Raw genomic sequence first — 14,958 nt, 5'->3', positions numbered from 1 at the left:
TCTTTAACGTTATTCTAATTTGTAGGAAAATTAACGGATTATTTCAACCAATCCAACAGAAAGACAAAACAAAGGTTAAGTGACCACAAAAACACTTTTAGTATATATCTCGACGATATTTAAAAGATCCCTACTATCTGTCTGTGTGTCAGTCCGTGATAGAGTATCCCCGACGAAGAAGTAATGACTGAGAGGCACAATACCAAAAATGTAAAGATAGCTTCAGAAATATATTTAGGTTATACATTTTAAACCAAATAGTTACTATTAACCTACCAAAAAGAAAAAATAACAACCTCAAAACACTACTTGACAAAATAAGCAACCAAAGAAAAAGAAACTCAAGACAAGAGACCATAGAAGAAAAGCCCAGACGACAGCGGATCATGTTTGTTCCCTTGCCGGTGCCGTTGGTGTTTCAGAGAACCGCTCCTGACTTCAGCGCCTGGCGACTCAAGTCTCCGCTGCCTCTGCGCTCCGGTAACTCCGGTAAGAGATACCCTTTACCTCCCTCTGGTTAATGTCGGTATAAGCTTTTCTTTTTTCCCCCTCACACTGAAAAGAAAAAAAAATCTAAACGTGGAGCCGAAACACCTGTTCAGCCAGAGACAACCGTCTGAACGAAAACCATATTTTTGTATCTCTTAAAAAATACGTTCAGATCGTTTTACTTCCGTTTGTGTATGTAGCCTATATATTTTATAAAAATGTGCCACTTTGAGTGTGCATTAATGAAGGCTGGTTAAGTTGAAAAGACGTCTGCCCATAATTGCCCTTGTTTGAATGGTTCGTCTCGGCCTCTTTCATCCTTCTGTGCTCCCCGTGTCTGCTTCTCCATCTGCCGCCTGACTCTCTTCTCACGACCGGTTCAGGAATATTGATGCTAATTTATCGATTCCGCCGAGATCGATACACGCAGACATCGAGGGAAAGACGGAGCGAGTGTGTGAATTTAACGACAAGTTTGAGAATGATGAGACTTTATTTGTTGACGCTTTTGTCGATTTTAAGTGCTTTTACTATAGGCATAAATAACGTAATAATCTTAATTTAATTTTAAACTGTAATTTACCTGAGAATATATTAGCTTACGCTTTGAAATTTGCAGATAACTTTTATTTTTAGTCAAGACTTTTTAATAGACTTTGCATAGTTTTATTCATGTTACAAACAAACAACACATGTGCAGTTGTTTATATTTTGTGGCGCTGCTTGAAAATTAATTAACCCATTTTCGCAAAATGATTAAAGTAATAAATAGTAGGGCTATTTGCATGAAAAGTGTAACATGACTCTGTAATGAAGTCTTACCAAGAATGTCAGTTTGAGATGAAAGAACATCGTATAAAGAGTGTAGCTTCTGAAGTAGCCTACTGCATTAGTGAGGGGGCGGGGGCGCGCAATGTGTGCGCGCAGCGTCTGGCGTTCAACGAAGCGGAAATTTGGATTGCAACCAGATGCAACCAGCAGATGGATTAAACGTATGCGCCACTTATAGATCGTGTCACCTTAAACACATGTCATACACCAGCACACAATGACTAAAATGTAAATAAGGAAATTAAAAACTTCGAGTTGGCACCGCTGCCTTTAACTCTGTTTCATATAAGAGCTAGGCCTAAATACTAAGAAGTGGATACACCATAGACCTTACTGAAAGTGGACGCCATATTTATTTATTTAGTTAGTTAGTTAGTTAGTGAGGCTGAGTCATAAGGTTATGCCCATATTTTCGTATCAAAGAGTTTTGTGGATATTTTTTAACTTGTTGCCTCTGCAGAACCAATTAAACAGATCTCAAAGCTTCTTCTTCATTCACAAAAAGTAAATATGGCGTCTGCCCCGAATAAGGTTAATACCTCAAGAAATGAGAGCAAGAGCCTTTAATTACTTACTGGCGCCTAAATGAGCAAAGAGCCAGACAGAGCTTTTATAAGCTTCACCACGTAATGGGCCCACATGGTGATGTGCTTTCTTGAAATGCAGGTAGTGTTAAAATTGGTTTGGCCTGATTGATTGGATGGGATTTGTCTTGTAGGTCTGAAGTCTAGTGAACTGGGGGATACTGAGCGAGGAAAAGAGAGAGGGGGATTCTATATAATTCCTGAAAATGATAGAGACATTGATTCTTAAATTTACATTTAAAAAACAATGTTAAAAATAAAAAATAAATTACAGTAAACAATTAATTGTGCAGCAAGTTCATTTTGAACAGGTACTTACAGTGTTTTGATGGATGCATTATTGATTGTGTGTGTACTTGTGTTCAGTGTTTGCTGACACTTGTGTGCTTGTTTTGTCTGTTCTGTGCGGTAATTAGCGCTTTTAATGTCTGGTAATGAAATAACATTATCACTTGATGCGTCACGTTCGATATTTTCTTATATATATATTTACTTTTTCACTAAATTAAAAAAAAAAAAAATAGAGCCGAATGTATTTGGCGTTCGGCTGCCACTTTAAAATTATTCCAAAGGTTAAACCTTTCACTTCTTTGATAATATAAGACTCAAAATGGACACCAGGCGCCACAGCTGACATTAAATGCTGCAGAGGTCAGAGTCACAAGCGGAGCAGCCAGTGAGGATCTTTATGTTGGGTGAGGGAAACTACATTTATGTTCAGCCTTATTTACAGATGATAGACACTATCAAGGGCATTGGTTCAAAGTTTTTACTAGGTTTTTCCTAGCCAATGGCCATGAAGATATCTAACAGTTTTTACTCTGTGTGTTTACTGTAGAATCTTGGCATCAGGGAGATTGGGATAATCTGCACACTATGTTTATAATGTAGCTTTGAGTGCCTAGGCTGCTGGGAAGCACATATTTTCTAGCAAATTCTGCTCTGTTATTGATGCATCGGTGTTCATTTTCATCACGTTGTGTAACACACTCTCACAAAGAAATCCTATGGAGACCACCAAAACAGCTTTAGTTAAATGTTGCTAATAAAACCGATGCCCTTAATAGTGTTTATCTGTAAGTAACGATGAAAATAAATGTACCTTCCCTCACTAAGCATCTATATTCATATTGGCTGGAAGAGATGCACAGTTCAGGCCAAAAGTCGAGATAACATCAAAAATGTGTTGTTGTTGTTGTTTCTTTATTAAATTAAGCTTGTAGATAAAAGTTTTTGAATTTAATATATAAATAAATAAAAGTTGGGTAAAAAAAAAAAATTCTGTACTATTGTTCAAAATATAAGAAATGCATGATGTTGTCCCTGGTGACTGGTGGACTCCATGCAACCTCAAGTCCATGTAATCATTAAGGTAAAAAGTTGGCATACAAAAAAAATAATAATAATTTAGCTCTCAAATTATACTGATAATATATTTTGTAATCCGAATTAGAAAAAGAGAACATTTTCACTGGTTGTCTCAAACTTTCGAACCCAGTTGTGTGTTTTTAGCTCTAGGGAGCGAATGCTTATGGAGATGTTTAACAGGTCCACCATTATTTTTAAGCCTTATTTCCCTGGTGCTGTGATTTGGAACCATATTGTTGTACTGTTGTTTTTTTGAGCAGTCTCTAAACCCCTTTCGGGGTCACTTTTATGGAATAATAATCTTATACAATAAATATATCCACAGACTAATCACTGTGGCAAAACCACAAAATAGTTTTATGCTGCTGTGTAAATCCAAGTAGCTGCTCTTTAGGAGAATATTGGGGTGCACTTGAGGTTAAAGGTCAAATGCGATCCGGTCAGTCTATGGCTCCGTCGCATGTCTGTCTGCGCAGGCCAGCTGTGTTTACACTGATACAAATTTACAGTTTGATGCGCCGCAAAGTGTTTTAACCTCAAACAGGTATTGATTAAGGAAGATCAGCCCTGCCGTCCGCAGCCAGAGAGCGCGAGTGTGTGTGTATATAGATCGGATTTGAGCGGGAACGTCGGCAAGTCCCAGTGCTAACGTGATTGCGAATGACAAAATGTCCACCCGGGTTTGTTAGGGACATAATGGGGAATCAATAGACACAACAGAGATGTCAATACAACATGCTTTATTGCATTAAACCACCTCTCTCTTCCCCATCCCGACACCTAGGCTTACCCTCCACACACACATGTGCGCTAGCACACACACATCTACCGGTTTGCATCTTTTTTTTTTTCTTTTTTGATGTTGCACTTACAGGAAACTGAAATAATTTGAAGTACTGCACTCATTGCACTAAGTATCTCTGAACACATAAACACACATGCATTAAGCCAAACGCACTCACATGCGTACGAGTGTTCCCTGCTGAGAGCCTACCTTTCTGATCGGAGCCATCTCTGTCCCTCCATCCATCTCTCTCTCCCTCCTGAGTATCCATGGAGACATTCATAGGCCATTAAGCAGATGGTAATAAAGGGATGTAGGTAAACACTCTCTCCTCTACGCTGGGCCTCACCTCTGCGATGGAGACCACCATCAAGACCACTGCCGACTAAATGGACCTCATTCGGACTCCAATACCCCATATCTGACAGGGCCAAGTGGTTTTTTTCATTCTCTGGTGTGTGTTTGCGTTACCTGGTGTGTAGGTGAGGACGTATGCGTAATGATCGCTGGAGGGACAGTGTGTTGGCCGATTTCTGATAGCTCTTAACACACTGAGCGCTATTACGGCCCGACCGTGTGAAATGGGATCTGGTGGTCATATTGTACAGGTGGAGCAAGACATCACATTCTCTCTCTTTCTCTCGATGGACCTTTATCAGAGTCATAAACTAAATTACACGGTACGGCCATGTTAATACACTCTCGCTGGTCAACTGTGACCCGTGCCTTTATGTTTCCATGCCTCTCTTGTTGGAAAACCAGTTCATACCAGTTTAAAAAAAATTCGTACACTTATGTCATTCCAACACGTGACTTTATTTTTTCATGGAACACAAAAAGAAGTTTTGAAGAGTGTTGAAAAGCGCTGCTTTTTCTGTACAGTGATAGTAGATGGTGACCAAAAACTGCTGCAAATAGTGCCATAAAAGCTTCATAGAAATTTCATGTCTTAGTTTAATGTGAGGAACAGCTTGAATAAAATGATTGTAAAAGCTGTGGTCTACATTCACTTTCATTGTTTGGAATTAAACAGCTTGGACATTTTACTTAAAATAACAAATTTTGTGTTACATTGAAGAAATTAATAGGTTTTGAACAAATTATCATCTTTCATCATTCATTTTTTAAAATAAAGGTTCTTTATTGACATTAATGGTTCCACGAAGAACCTTTAAGATCCATGGAAACTTTTCAGTTCCACAAAAGAGTCGAAAAAGAATATTCACAATTAGGGTTGCAAAGGAGTGGAAAATTCACGGAAGATTCCAAATAATCTTGGCAAGTTTCCGAAATTTACAAGGAAATTTACCACCTTTTTGCAACTCTATTCAGAATATTAAAATATTCTACACACTAAAAAAAAAAACATTTCTTCTAAGAACAGTTTTTTTTAGAGAGCCCAAAATGTTTATTTTATAGCAACACTGTAAATCATATTGGAACCTTTATTTTTAAGAGTGATGGGTGAACTAATTTAAAGTCTGAAACATGTTTTGTGTGAGAAATGTATGTAACTTTGTTTATGAATACTTTGTCTAAACTCTTTTTATACTCCAATGCAAATACAGTGAGTTCGCACTGAAATTGTTACATTTATTTTCAATTTAAATATGGATTTTGAACATTTTTCAAACAATTAAAAATAATGGTATAAAACAGATGAAATATTTAAGGTACTGCAATATTTGTATCCACATTAAGAATGTATAGTGGTTCTCATCCATGCTCTTCCATAAAGTATGTTTCTAGCCTAAGGTGGTCAAGCTGGTTGTTGCTGGACTAGGGTGGTCTACCAGCCCAAATAAGCATGACCAAGACAGTTTACCCAGGTCTAGCTGATATAAATAACTAGCTTAGACCAGTTAGAAACCCCAGAAGATTAATTTCTCAATCTGTCCATAACCCTTTCACTCTTATACTAGTTGTTTGTACAGTATTTATACAAATACAGAATACATTTGCCTTAAATCCAGAGTGTAAATCTTTCTTTCTCTGGAAGTGGCGTGTGAATAGCTGTAGGGCTTGTCATTGAGGTCAGGGTCTTACTGCCTCTTAATTAAGCTCAGGAATTAGAATTCACCACGCACACGCACACACACATTTACCCATTTGAAACCACATACATTTACACTTGTACGCAGCTCTTATTATGGCATCCACAATATGAGCCATCTTACTTTCTCTCTCCACATCACTGTCATTCCCACTTTTTGAGCCCTTATCAAAGACTCAGGGTTCACACATTTTATTATGGGGAGAAAGAGACCGTAGCCCTCTGGTCAGCTGTGTGCCATGTAGAACAGAAATTGTTGGCTGTCGAGTGGAAGAAAGAATAAATGTGTTAGATGAAGACCAAGGGCCGATGGAGTGTAAAGAGGAGCGTAAAACAATCAGGTACGCATTCATATTGATTTTTAATTTCAACTTGCTTGAATTAATATTCGCTTTTAAACTTTTATCGATCGATCTGGTCTCACCGCGCAGGTTCCAGAGAGTGTACGCGTGTCTTTCACAAGTATCTATACATTGGACCAGCCGCCCGTGATGTGGCCATTTAAGTAATAACTTGGACTCGTAACAACCAGAGCTTGTTTGATTGAATTTGTTCCCCTCCCCTGCATTTCATATTAGCTCCTGGACCACGAGTGTCCTGATTTTGGGCGGGTTTTTCACCACCCAGTTTAATTTGATGGACAAGCTGTATGAAAATGAGCAGATGCATGTATCTGTGTGTGTGTTTGGACCTCAGGGACGTGCTGCCCTTCCCCATGGCTGTGTAGTGGTTACAGTTGGGTTCGAAGGGAGAAATTTAATATCCCTCCACAATGTATACACAATGAAGGGGGTATTGCAACAATGGTACGGAATAAGCAGGAGAGAGAGAGGGAGACAGGCGTAAGTGGCAGCTTTTAATAAATCTGAGTGCTTTTGCGCTTCAATCTTCTCAAAGTAACCGCATCTTTACCCTACACCACCTTCCTCCAAACACACACATTCACACTCAATGTTAACATGTACTCTTTCACACTTTTGACAGTAGATGTGGACAAATTAATTTAAAGAAAGACATTCAAGCCCACGTTCATGGAAAGATTGGCAAAGAACACTTTTGAATTTCAAACTTCATCTATAGTAAACATCTGTACATTTTTGCTTAAAACGAGTGGAAATTCAACACATGCGAGTGTGTCCAAAGGAATGTTAAGAGCCGGTCGCACACTGCACGTACACATTGTTAGGTCAAGGTACTTGTTTATATTTTTACACAAGGACAAGTGCCCAACATTTAATTTTCTTATTTATTTATTTATTTTGTAGTATGTCCACTTATTTTTTTATTCTTTTCTTTCATGGTCTTTTCATTCTTTTGATCCAGAAATGAAATCAATTTGCCACCTTACAACCATCTTTCTTCATATTTCTCCCTTTACCACTTTATTTGTCGTTCTGCCTTTTCTGCTGTTGCTTTTTGTATTCACTAATAACGATATGAAACTGAGGTCTTCCGACTCTTCTAACTTCTTTCAACTCTTCCAACCCTAAACCTATACTGTGACATGTTTGTTTTCAGGATTATTCGATGAATAGAAAGTTCAAAATAACAGCATTTGTTTTGAATTAGAAATCTTTTGTAACATTATAAATGTCTTTACTCGCACTTTTAATACATTTTAAGGGTATACTTGATGAATAAAAATGAATAATTTCTTTAAAAATAAAGTCTCACCCCAAACATTTGAACGATAGACTGCATAGACTAACATCTAGAAATGGTGCAGAATCTACCTAAAAAGAATTACTAACTCTGTGGACTGTAGACCAGTGATTTAATTTGATATATTTTTGATATATTGATATATATTTAATGAATGACATAGTTTGATAGCACTGACAATGGCACAAGTATTGTATCGAAAGCAATGTTTCCAATCTCCTAATGCATTTCTGTGTTTACTCATGATGACACTTCTGATTTGTGTATGTATGAATAATATGTATTTGTTAAGAATAACTAGGTCAGGTGACCCACCCCATCACTTCTGCTCCTCCCTACGTCTATCCATCTTCCCCTGCTCCATATGCAGGATGAATATGGTGAGCATATGTGCTGGTCAGCTGCATAATTTTACAAAGAAATCCCGCTCTGATTACCCAAGAGGGTAACCACGGGAACTGTGCAGTTGTTGCGGGGTGTGGTTTACCTGACAGGCCGCCCGGCTAATCTTGCAGATAAGATAAATAGCTAGCGTAGCTCCGACCGTAAGTGGACTTGACCTCCGGCAGCACGGCAGCGGTGCATGTTTTAAGATAATGAGGCAGTTGTGACATGCACTCATGTGCGTGCGCTGCGTCTATATTTAGAAGGAGATTTGTTATCGTTTTCTTTGAGTCATAACGTACGGGCAACAGGAAATCTCCAGTCGCATTAGCGTATTCAAAAGAGCCCACGCGCATACGTGAACTTGTAGAGCGGCTCTTGAAAGGGAGACTTTTGTCAGGGCGGCTGTGTATTCAAATTTCTCTTTTTAGAGACCTTGAAAGGAATCCGAATGTCAACTGGTTCAAACGCCCTCAAAAGGATGCGGCACAAGTATGAAAGACGCTCTTTTCTGCATGTGGCTAAAGAGACACCCCCGATTGGAGTGGTGCACTCTGACCCCTCTTGCCTCCCTTTGTCTGCCCGTCAGGGGCAGTGGGGGTTGACAAGTTGACCCCTGACCCTCACCTCAGCCCTACCCCTCCTTCCGCCCCTCTCTCGTGCCCCCTTCCATTCACATGCAGCCACTCATCATCCCCCCCTCTACTCTTTTTCATCTTGTCCCTTCTTTCTAAAAGCCCCGTTTTCTTATTGACTCTCCTGCTGTCTCAAGTTCAAGGCCTTGTGGGCCGCTTGCATTGAGGCGGGAACCTCTGCCTAGTGTCTTAATGCACCATGTGCTTGGATTGCAAACAACTTTATGATGTGCATCAAAAGTGGCTCCAAAATTGGGAGGCATTGTGTACAGTCTTTACTGGCTTCTGTGGTTCCACGAGGAACCTTTAAAGGTTCCAAAAAGGGAACCATTTAAAAAACATTTTTGGTTTCTCAAAGTTCTTTTAAGAGAACCTTTTTGGAATATTGGGTATTACCAGCTCAAATTTTAAGAATGTGGAAACTTTCCATTTCAAAACAGGGTCGGTTAAAATATTCCTCAACCTAAGAAAAAATTAGTTCTTTTAAGAACTATTCACTGAAAGGTTCTTTGAGGAATCCAAAATTGTTAACGTTGTTTTGCAATTGATCTTTGAGATTGCCTCCAAATATAAAGAAAATCAGTTGTGGTTGGTTTGAATATAATGAAAGTTCATAATGATGAACAAAGGCACAATTCTTGTGATGTTTTGTACAAATTTGGTGATGTATCCATTATAAATGTTTGTGTGAGGTTCCTGTAGATTTTCTTTGCACATGCACTGATTTTGAAATTTCAATTTTGAATGTTTATTATGAATCAATTAGCACTCACAAGTTTAATCAAAACACACAATGACAACAACAAACTTAAATGAATCAATATAATGAGACACACCAAAAGTGTCTCCAAAATTTGGAGATATTGTATAATGTTAGTTGCAGTGGATCTTTAAGACTGCCTCCAAATCTACCTCCAAAATCCAAGAAAATCAACTGTTGTAGGTTTGAATGTTATGACTTATGTTGATGAAAGCATTTTGCATTCAGTGTTGTAACCACAATTTCAAATGTCCGTTAAGAGTATGACTCCTCACATGTGATTAATCAAAGCACACAATAACTGCAAACCTGAATGAGCCAACAGTGCTTCTAAAATGTGGAGAAATTGCACACAATAGATCTTTGAGACTGCCTTTCAAATTTATCTTTAATATCCAAGCAAATCAACTGTGGTTGGTTTGAATATAGTAAGCTGTGTTGTTTAATTTTACCAGAGTTATTGAAAGCTCTCAGGGATGAGAAATGCATGATTCTTGTGGTATGTAGGACGTTTTATGTCTTTTTGAACGCATCCGTTATAAATGTTTGTGTGACGTGCTGATATAATTTCTTGACATGCATATGGATGCATTTCAAAAGTGTTTGACCTCAATTTCAAATCCTCATTATGAGTCTGCCAGCTTTCACAAGTTTAACCAGAACACGCAAGAATAACACAAAACACTTGGCTGTTAGTAAATACCCCAATACATCGCAAATGACCTTTCACATGTCACGGAAGCACAGACTGTGGAAACATGCGAAAGAAACACATCGATGTGTCATTATTAGCGGACATGCATTCACAAGTTCTCCCTTTGTGTGGTTCAATACAGTACAAGAGGTGGAGGTGAGCGACGCGTGAATCACAAAGACACGTAAATGGTGAATATGAATCAAAACATATTTTAACATGTGAACTCAAGGACTATTTTTGTGCGTCGAACGACTTTGTGCGAATGTGGTTGTAGTGTCCTTTCTTTGTATGGTGTAATTGAATGACTATCAGAGTGGCCTCGGTGTTATAGAAAAGAAAAGAGTGGAGGATTGCGATCTGGACAAACCCAATAAGACCGAATTTGTCACATTTCACACGAATGAGTTCTTAATGTGGTATCAGAAGTCACTGAGCTGTAGAAAAGACAGAAATCTCAAGGACATGATATATGTATATATATTTTTAGTACAAAAATGTGCAATTTTCAGAGTTTTTGGTATACTCAGTTAAACTTCATTAAAATATAAATGGAACATTGTTCAAATTTGCTTGATGACTACAGACTGTCTGAATGCTCTACCATGGAGGATAATAATAGTTTACTGTAGCTGTAAAAGGAAATGAAACATTACTGTCTACGTCCAATCTGTAGATGCAGTTTTTAAAACCCCTCTTTTAACACACACACACACACAGATACGAACTCACATACACATACACACCAAACTGCGCTTTCGGCCCTAAAAGCCCCTTTTTACTCCCTCAATTTTGTCCATTTCTCGTCCATCCTCTCGGCTTTTATATTAGAAGGCGGTGAGGAACCACATACAGAAAATAACACAAAAAGATGTGCACAAAGATTATGAGCCTCGCCGCATGTGTCTTACACAGATGACAATTAGGTGTAAATGCTGGTAAATTGGAGTATGTGGTCACTCACTGTATGGCTATGCCACTGTAGTAATGGTATATTGTGCGTGCCATTTTTTACTTGCTGGAATTATTAAAACATTTGTCACACTGACAGAGTGTTGGGATATTGTTATATCTATCTTTGTTGTGCTATAATGTTATTTCAGCGACAAATGTGATGATGACCATATGGCCATTAGCAGAGAGTCCATGTTTAAGTATGCTGAATACTAGAGCATTTCCAGTCTAATTAATGTTAGAAAAATGTCACATGAATACAAGTAACGCTAATAAGTTGTCAAGTTGTCATAAAGCATAGTGTTTATTGTGCATGCATTATTGAATTATAGCTACCAGTTATTTAAAATGTAATTTTTTTCCTGTGCAAAGCTGAATTTTCAGCATTATCACTCCAGTCTTCAGTGTCACATGATATTTCAGAAATCATTCAAATATGCTGATTTGGCACTTAAAAACATGTGCTATTATTATAAATATTAAAAACAGGTGTGCTGCTTAATATTTTTGTGGAAACCCTAATATTTTTGTGCTTAATATTTTTATGGAAATCAGATTTTAATGAATTATGGATTCTTTGGCAAACAGAAAGAGTTTATTTGAAATGGAAATCTTTCGTCACATAACAAATGTCTTTACTGTCACTTTTTTATTAATGTAATACATCTTTTAAAAAAAACTTATTGACTCCAAACTTTTGAACTTTAATGTCGTTTAACTGGACATTAAAAAAATTAATATGAAATTCTTTTTTATATGACTTTTTATTCCTGCATTATTACTTTTTGTTTTTTCATTTTTTGAAGCTAGAGAAACTCTTAATTACCTTTAATTAATTTGCATCATTAAATACTAAATATGGTGCCGGGTGATCAGATTATTCATTTATTTAATTGAAATAACACAAGCTTGTGTAGAGTTATACACATGGTATCGATGAAGAGCGTCCAGAGGGGTCGTTGCGTGTTTCCATCTGTATCCTTACTGCAATGAGAAGGCTAGTTAACAGGAAGGGGGAGGTGAGCGTCCAGGGTTCGGAAATGAGAAATGACCCAACTCCACACCACCAACCCCTCCACCTCTCCCCTCCATGACTGTCCCATCCCCCTCTCCTTTATCCTTCCCCCAGGAAAGAATGCAGCAGAGGGATGGGTCAGGAGAAGAAGGGGTGGAAAAAAAGGTGGATGGGGGGTATAACAGAGAGAGAGAGGGAGAGAGAGAGACAGAAAGCATTAAAATTCATGGCCTTTTTTATTTTCCCCACTGAAAATCAATACCGTCTACTATGGATGAGGTGAACAGTGGACAACAGTGGTTGTGGGCAGGGGCGGATGGGAGAGGGTGTTTGGGGGGTAGATAGATGGATGATGGTGGGGGGGTGGATAGGTTGTTGTTCATTAAGCGTAAGCTGCAGCAGTGGGGACCCTCAGTAAGGGCTATTGTCCATCAGCAGTGACATAAGGAAAAGCGGACGATGGGCCAAAGCAGGACCATTCAATGGACCGGTACAAACAGAACACGCATAATACCCAATAACCATAGTACTAGGATATTGAGCATTACCAACATGGAAGGGCTGGAGAACATCTAAATTCTAAAATATTTCAAATTTAAAAGCTAAGACAAGAGGAACATAAAAGAAATTATTTGACACAAAAAGAAAAAAAGTGTCATCATTTACTCACCATAATATCATTTGAAACCTGTTTGCAGGATTATTTCTGCGAAACACAAAATAAAATATTTTGAAAAATGTCTTTTTTATTTGTTTCATAGAACACAGTCATTTATAAAGGTTTGGAACAACATGAGGATGAGTAAATGATGACAGAATTTTCCTTTTAAGGTTCTGCTATTTATAAGGTCAAGTATGCACATTTGGGATTGTGTGAACTCTTTTGTGCAGACAAATTCGAATTTGAATCAATGTAATGCCTGCAAACCTCAAATGAATTTCAATCACTCTAATCTCCTTATTGAATATAAAGCACATTTGTGACCATCAGATGCTCAAAATCTAATTTGAATCACTTCAAGTTTTGAATTGAATCTGAATCACTGTATACGGAAAACTGAAATTGAATTGAATTCTAATCAAAACGTTATATGTAAATATGAATGAGTGGAAGATCCAAAACAAATCTGAATCATTTCAATCTTCTAATTAACTTTGAATCTCTGCAAACCTCAAAATGGATATGAATCCTAAACTACTTATTCAATTAGTATTATTAGTGACCATGTGCACTGCAACTTTGAATCAGATCCTGATTAATGCAAGCATCAAAATGAATCTGAATCATTGCAGCTTTGAAAAAAATTATAAAAATATACAAATGACTTTAACATTCTATGTCACTTTGAAACCTCATTGAAACCTCAAAACAAAGTTGAATCTCTCTTAATTTAGTTGAATTTAAAGCACATTTGTGACAATGTGAAGCTCAAAATTGAATCTGAATCACTGTATACGGAAAACTGAATTTGAATCGCTGAAAGCTCCAAAACAAGTCTGAATCAATCCAACCTTTCTTGTTGGCTTTGAATCACTGCAAATTTAATACACATTTGTGACATTAAAATCAAATTTAAACAATCACAAGCTTTGAACTGAATTCTAATCAATGCAAGTGTCAACCTGAATTTTAATCACTTAATCAAATTTGAATCCATACAAGATCCAAAATGAAACTGAATCCCTTCAACCTTGTAATTGACTATGAATCACTGCAAGCCTCCCAAACAAATAAAAATAACTGAAAACTCTTTCATTTTAAACAGATTAGAGACCATGTGAAGCTCCAAATCAAATCTGAATCACTGCGTGGTTTGAATCAAAGTGGCAAACTGAATCTGAATCACTTCAGCCTTCTAATTGACCTTGAATCATGGCAAAAATTTCATTGTAATCACTATAAACTCACAATAAATCACATTTGTGACTGTGAACTCCTTTTGTGTATGCGATCAGATGTTCTTTCTTCCATTGAGGCAAATAATGCTCTTTGAATCATTCTCAAATCAAGCTGGAGAACATAATGATCAGGTTTTGTCCATGTAACTTCAGTGCTGCTGTCGTTAAAAAAAAAGAGATGCACCAGAAATTCGTGAAAGCTTGTTCTATATTTATATATAATGTCCTCGTATGCAGACTGTCACTCTCCCATCAGATATGACAGTTTCTTGTCCCAGCTTGTTCACACTCAGCGGTAGTCTAGTTTCTCACTCCATTCTCAGAGGCATGGAGAGACGCTCACCTCTTGCACTTTCTCCCCAGGACACCAGGAAGCCCATTACGATTGTGCATACATGTATGTCCAAACGTGCACACACACATACTTGTGTATATGGTATGTGCTCTGTGAGGGGCTCTTTGTGCATATACAGGACTTGTGAGGCTGGTTACTATGGGGATAGGCGTGGAGGTGTAGGCCCATGCTTTTTTTCTGACGTGGGTAAAAGAGTCATAAATAATGAAAAGGAAACTGCATTGAAATGCAAAGGCTGAGGCATAGACATGTGGGTTGTATCGACATTTGTGAATTCTGGGATCCACACAGTAGAGCCTCAGACCTGTAGAGCCTGAAAGGGACTGACATGTAGCAGCGTTTCTACTGATCTTGATAAGTTGTCGCTTAATATTTATGTCAAAAAAATGTCAAAATATTTACGTTATGCGTTTTTTTTTAACTAAAGAAAAAGTGCCTGAGCGATTTTTTTTTTGTGCGCATTTAGATAACAAATTGTTGAATTTGCAAAT

The 14,958-nt window shown here is 37.7% G+C and overlaps 1 protein-coding gene across 1 annotated transcript in view; it reads left to right on the top strand.

Annotated features, from left to right (window-relative positions):
• Positions 1 to 386: 386 nt before the first annotated feature.
• The window catches only part of LOC306884897 (POU domain, class 2, transcription factor 2-like), a gene marked incomplete at both ends in the record, with an annotated part of 48,534 nt that continues 33,962 nt past the window's right edge, over positions 387 to 14,958 (top strand). The window contains one exon of the mRNA XM_079441136.1: positions 387 to 489. Coding sequence (XP_079297262.1) covers positions 387 to 489 — 103 coding nt within the window. The remainder of the gene's footprint in view (positions 490 to 14,958) is intronic.

The sequence above is a fragment of the Barbus barbus genome (genome assembly GCF_936440315.1).
Source record: "Barbus barbus genome assembly, chromosome: 19".
NCBI classification, from domain to species: domain Eukaryota; kingdom Metazoa; phylum Chordata; class Actinopteri; order Cypriniformes; family Cyprinidae; genus Barbus; species Barbus barbus.
Note: the sequence above shows the minus strand (reverse complement) of the source record. Positions and strands in the feature narration are given on the sequence as shown.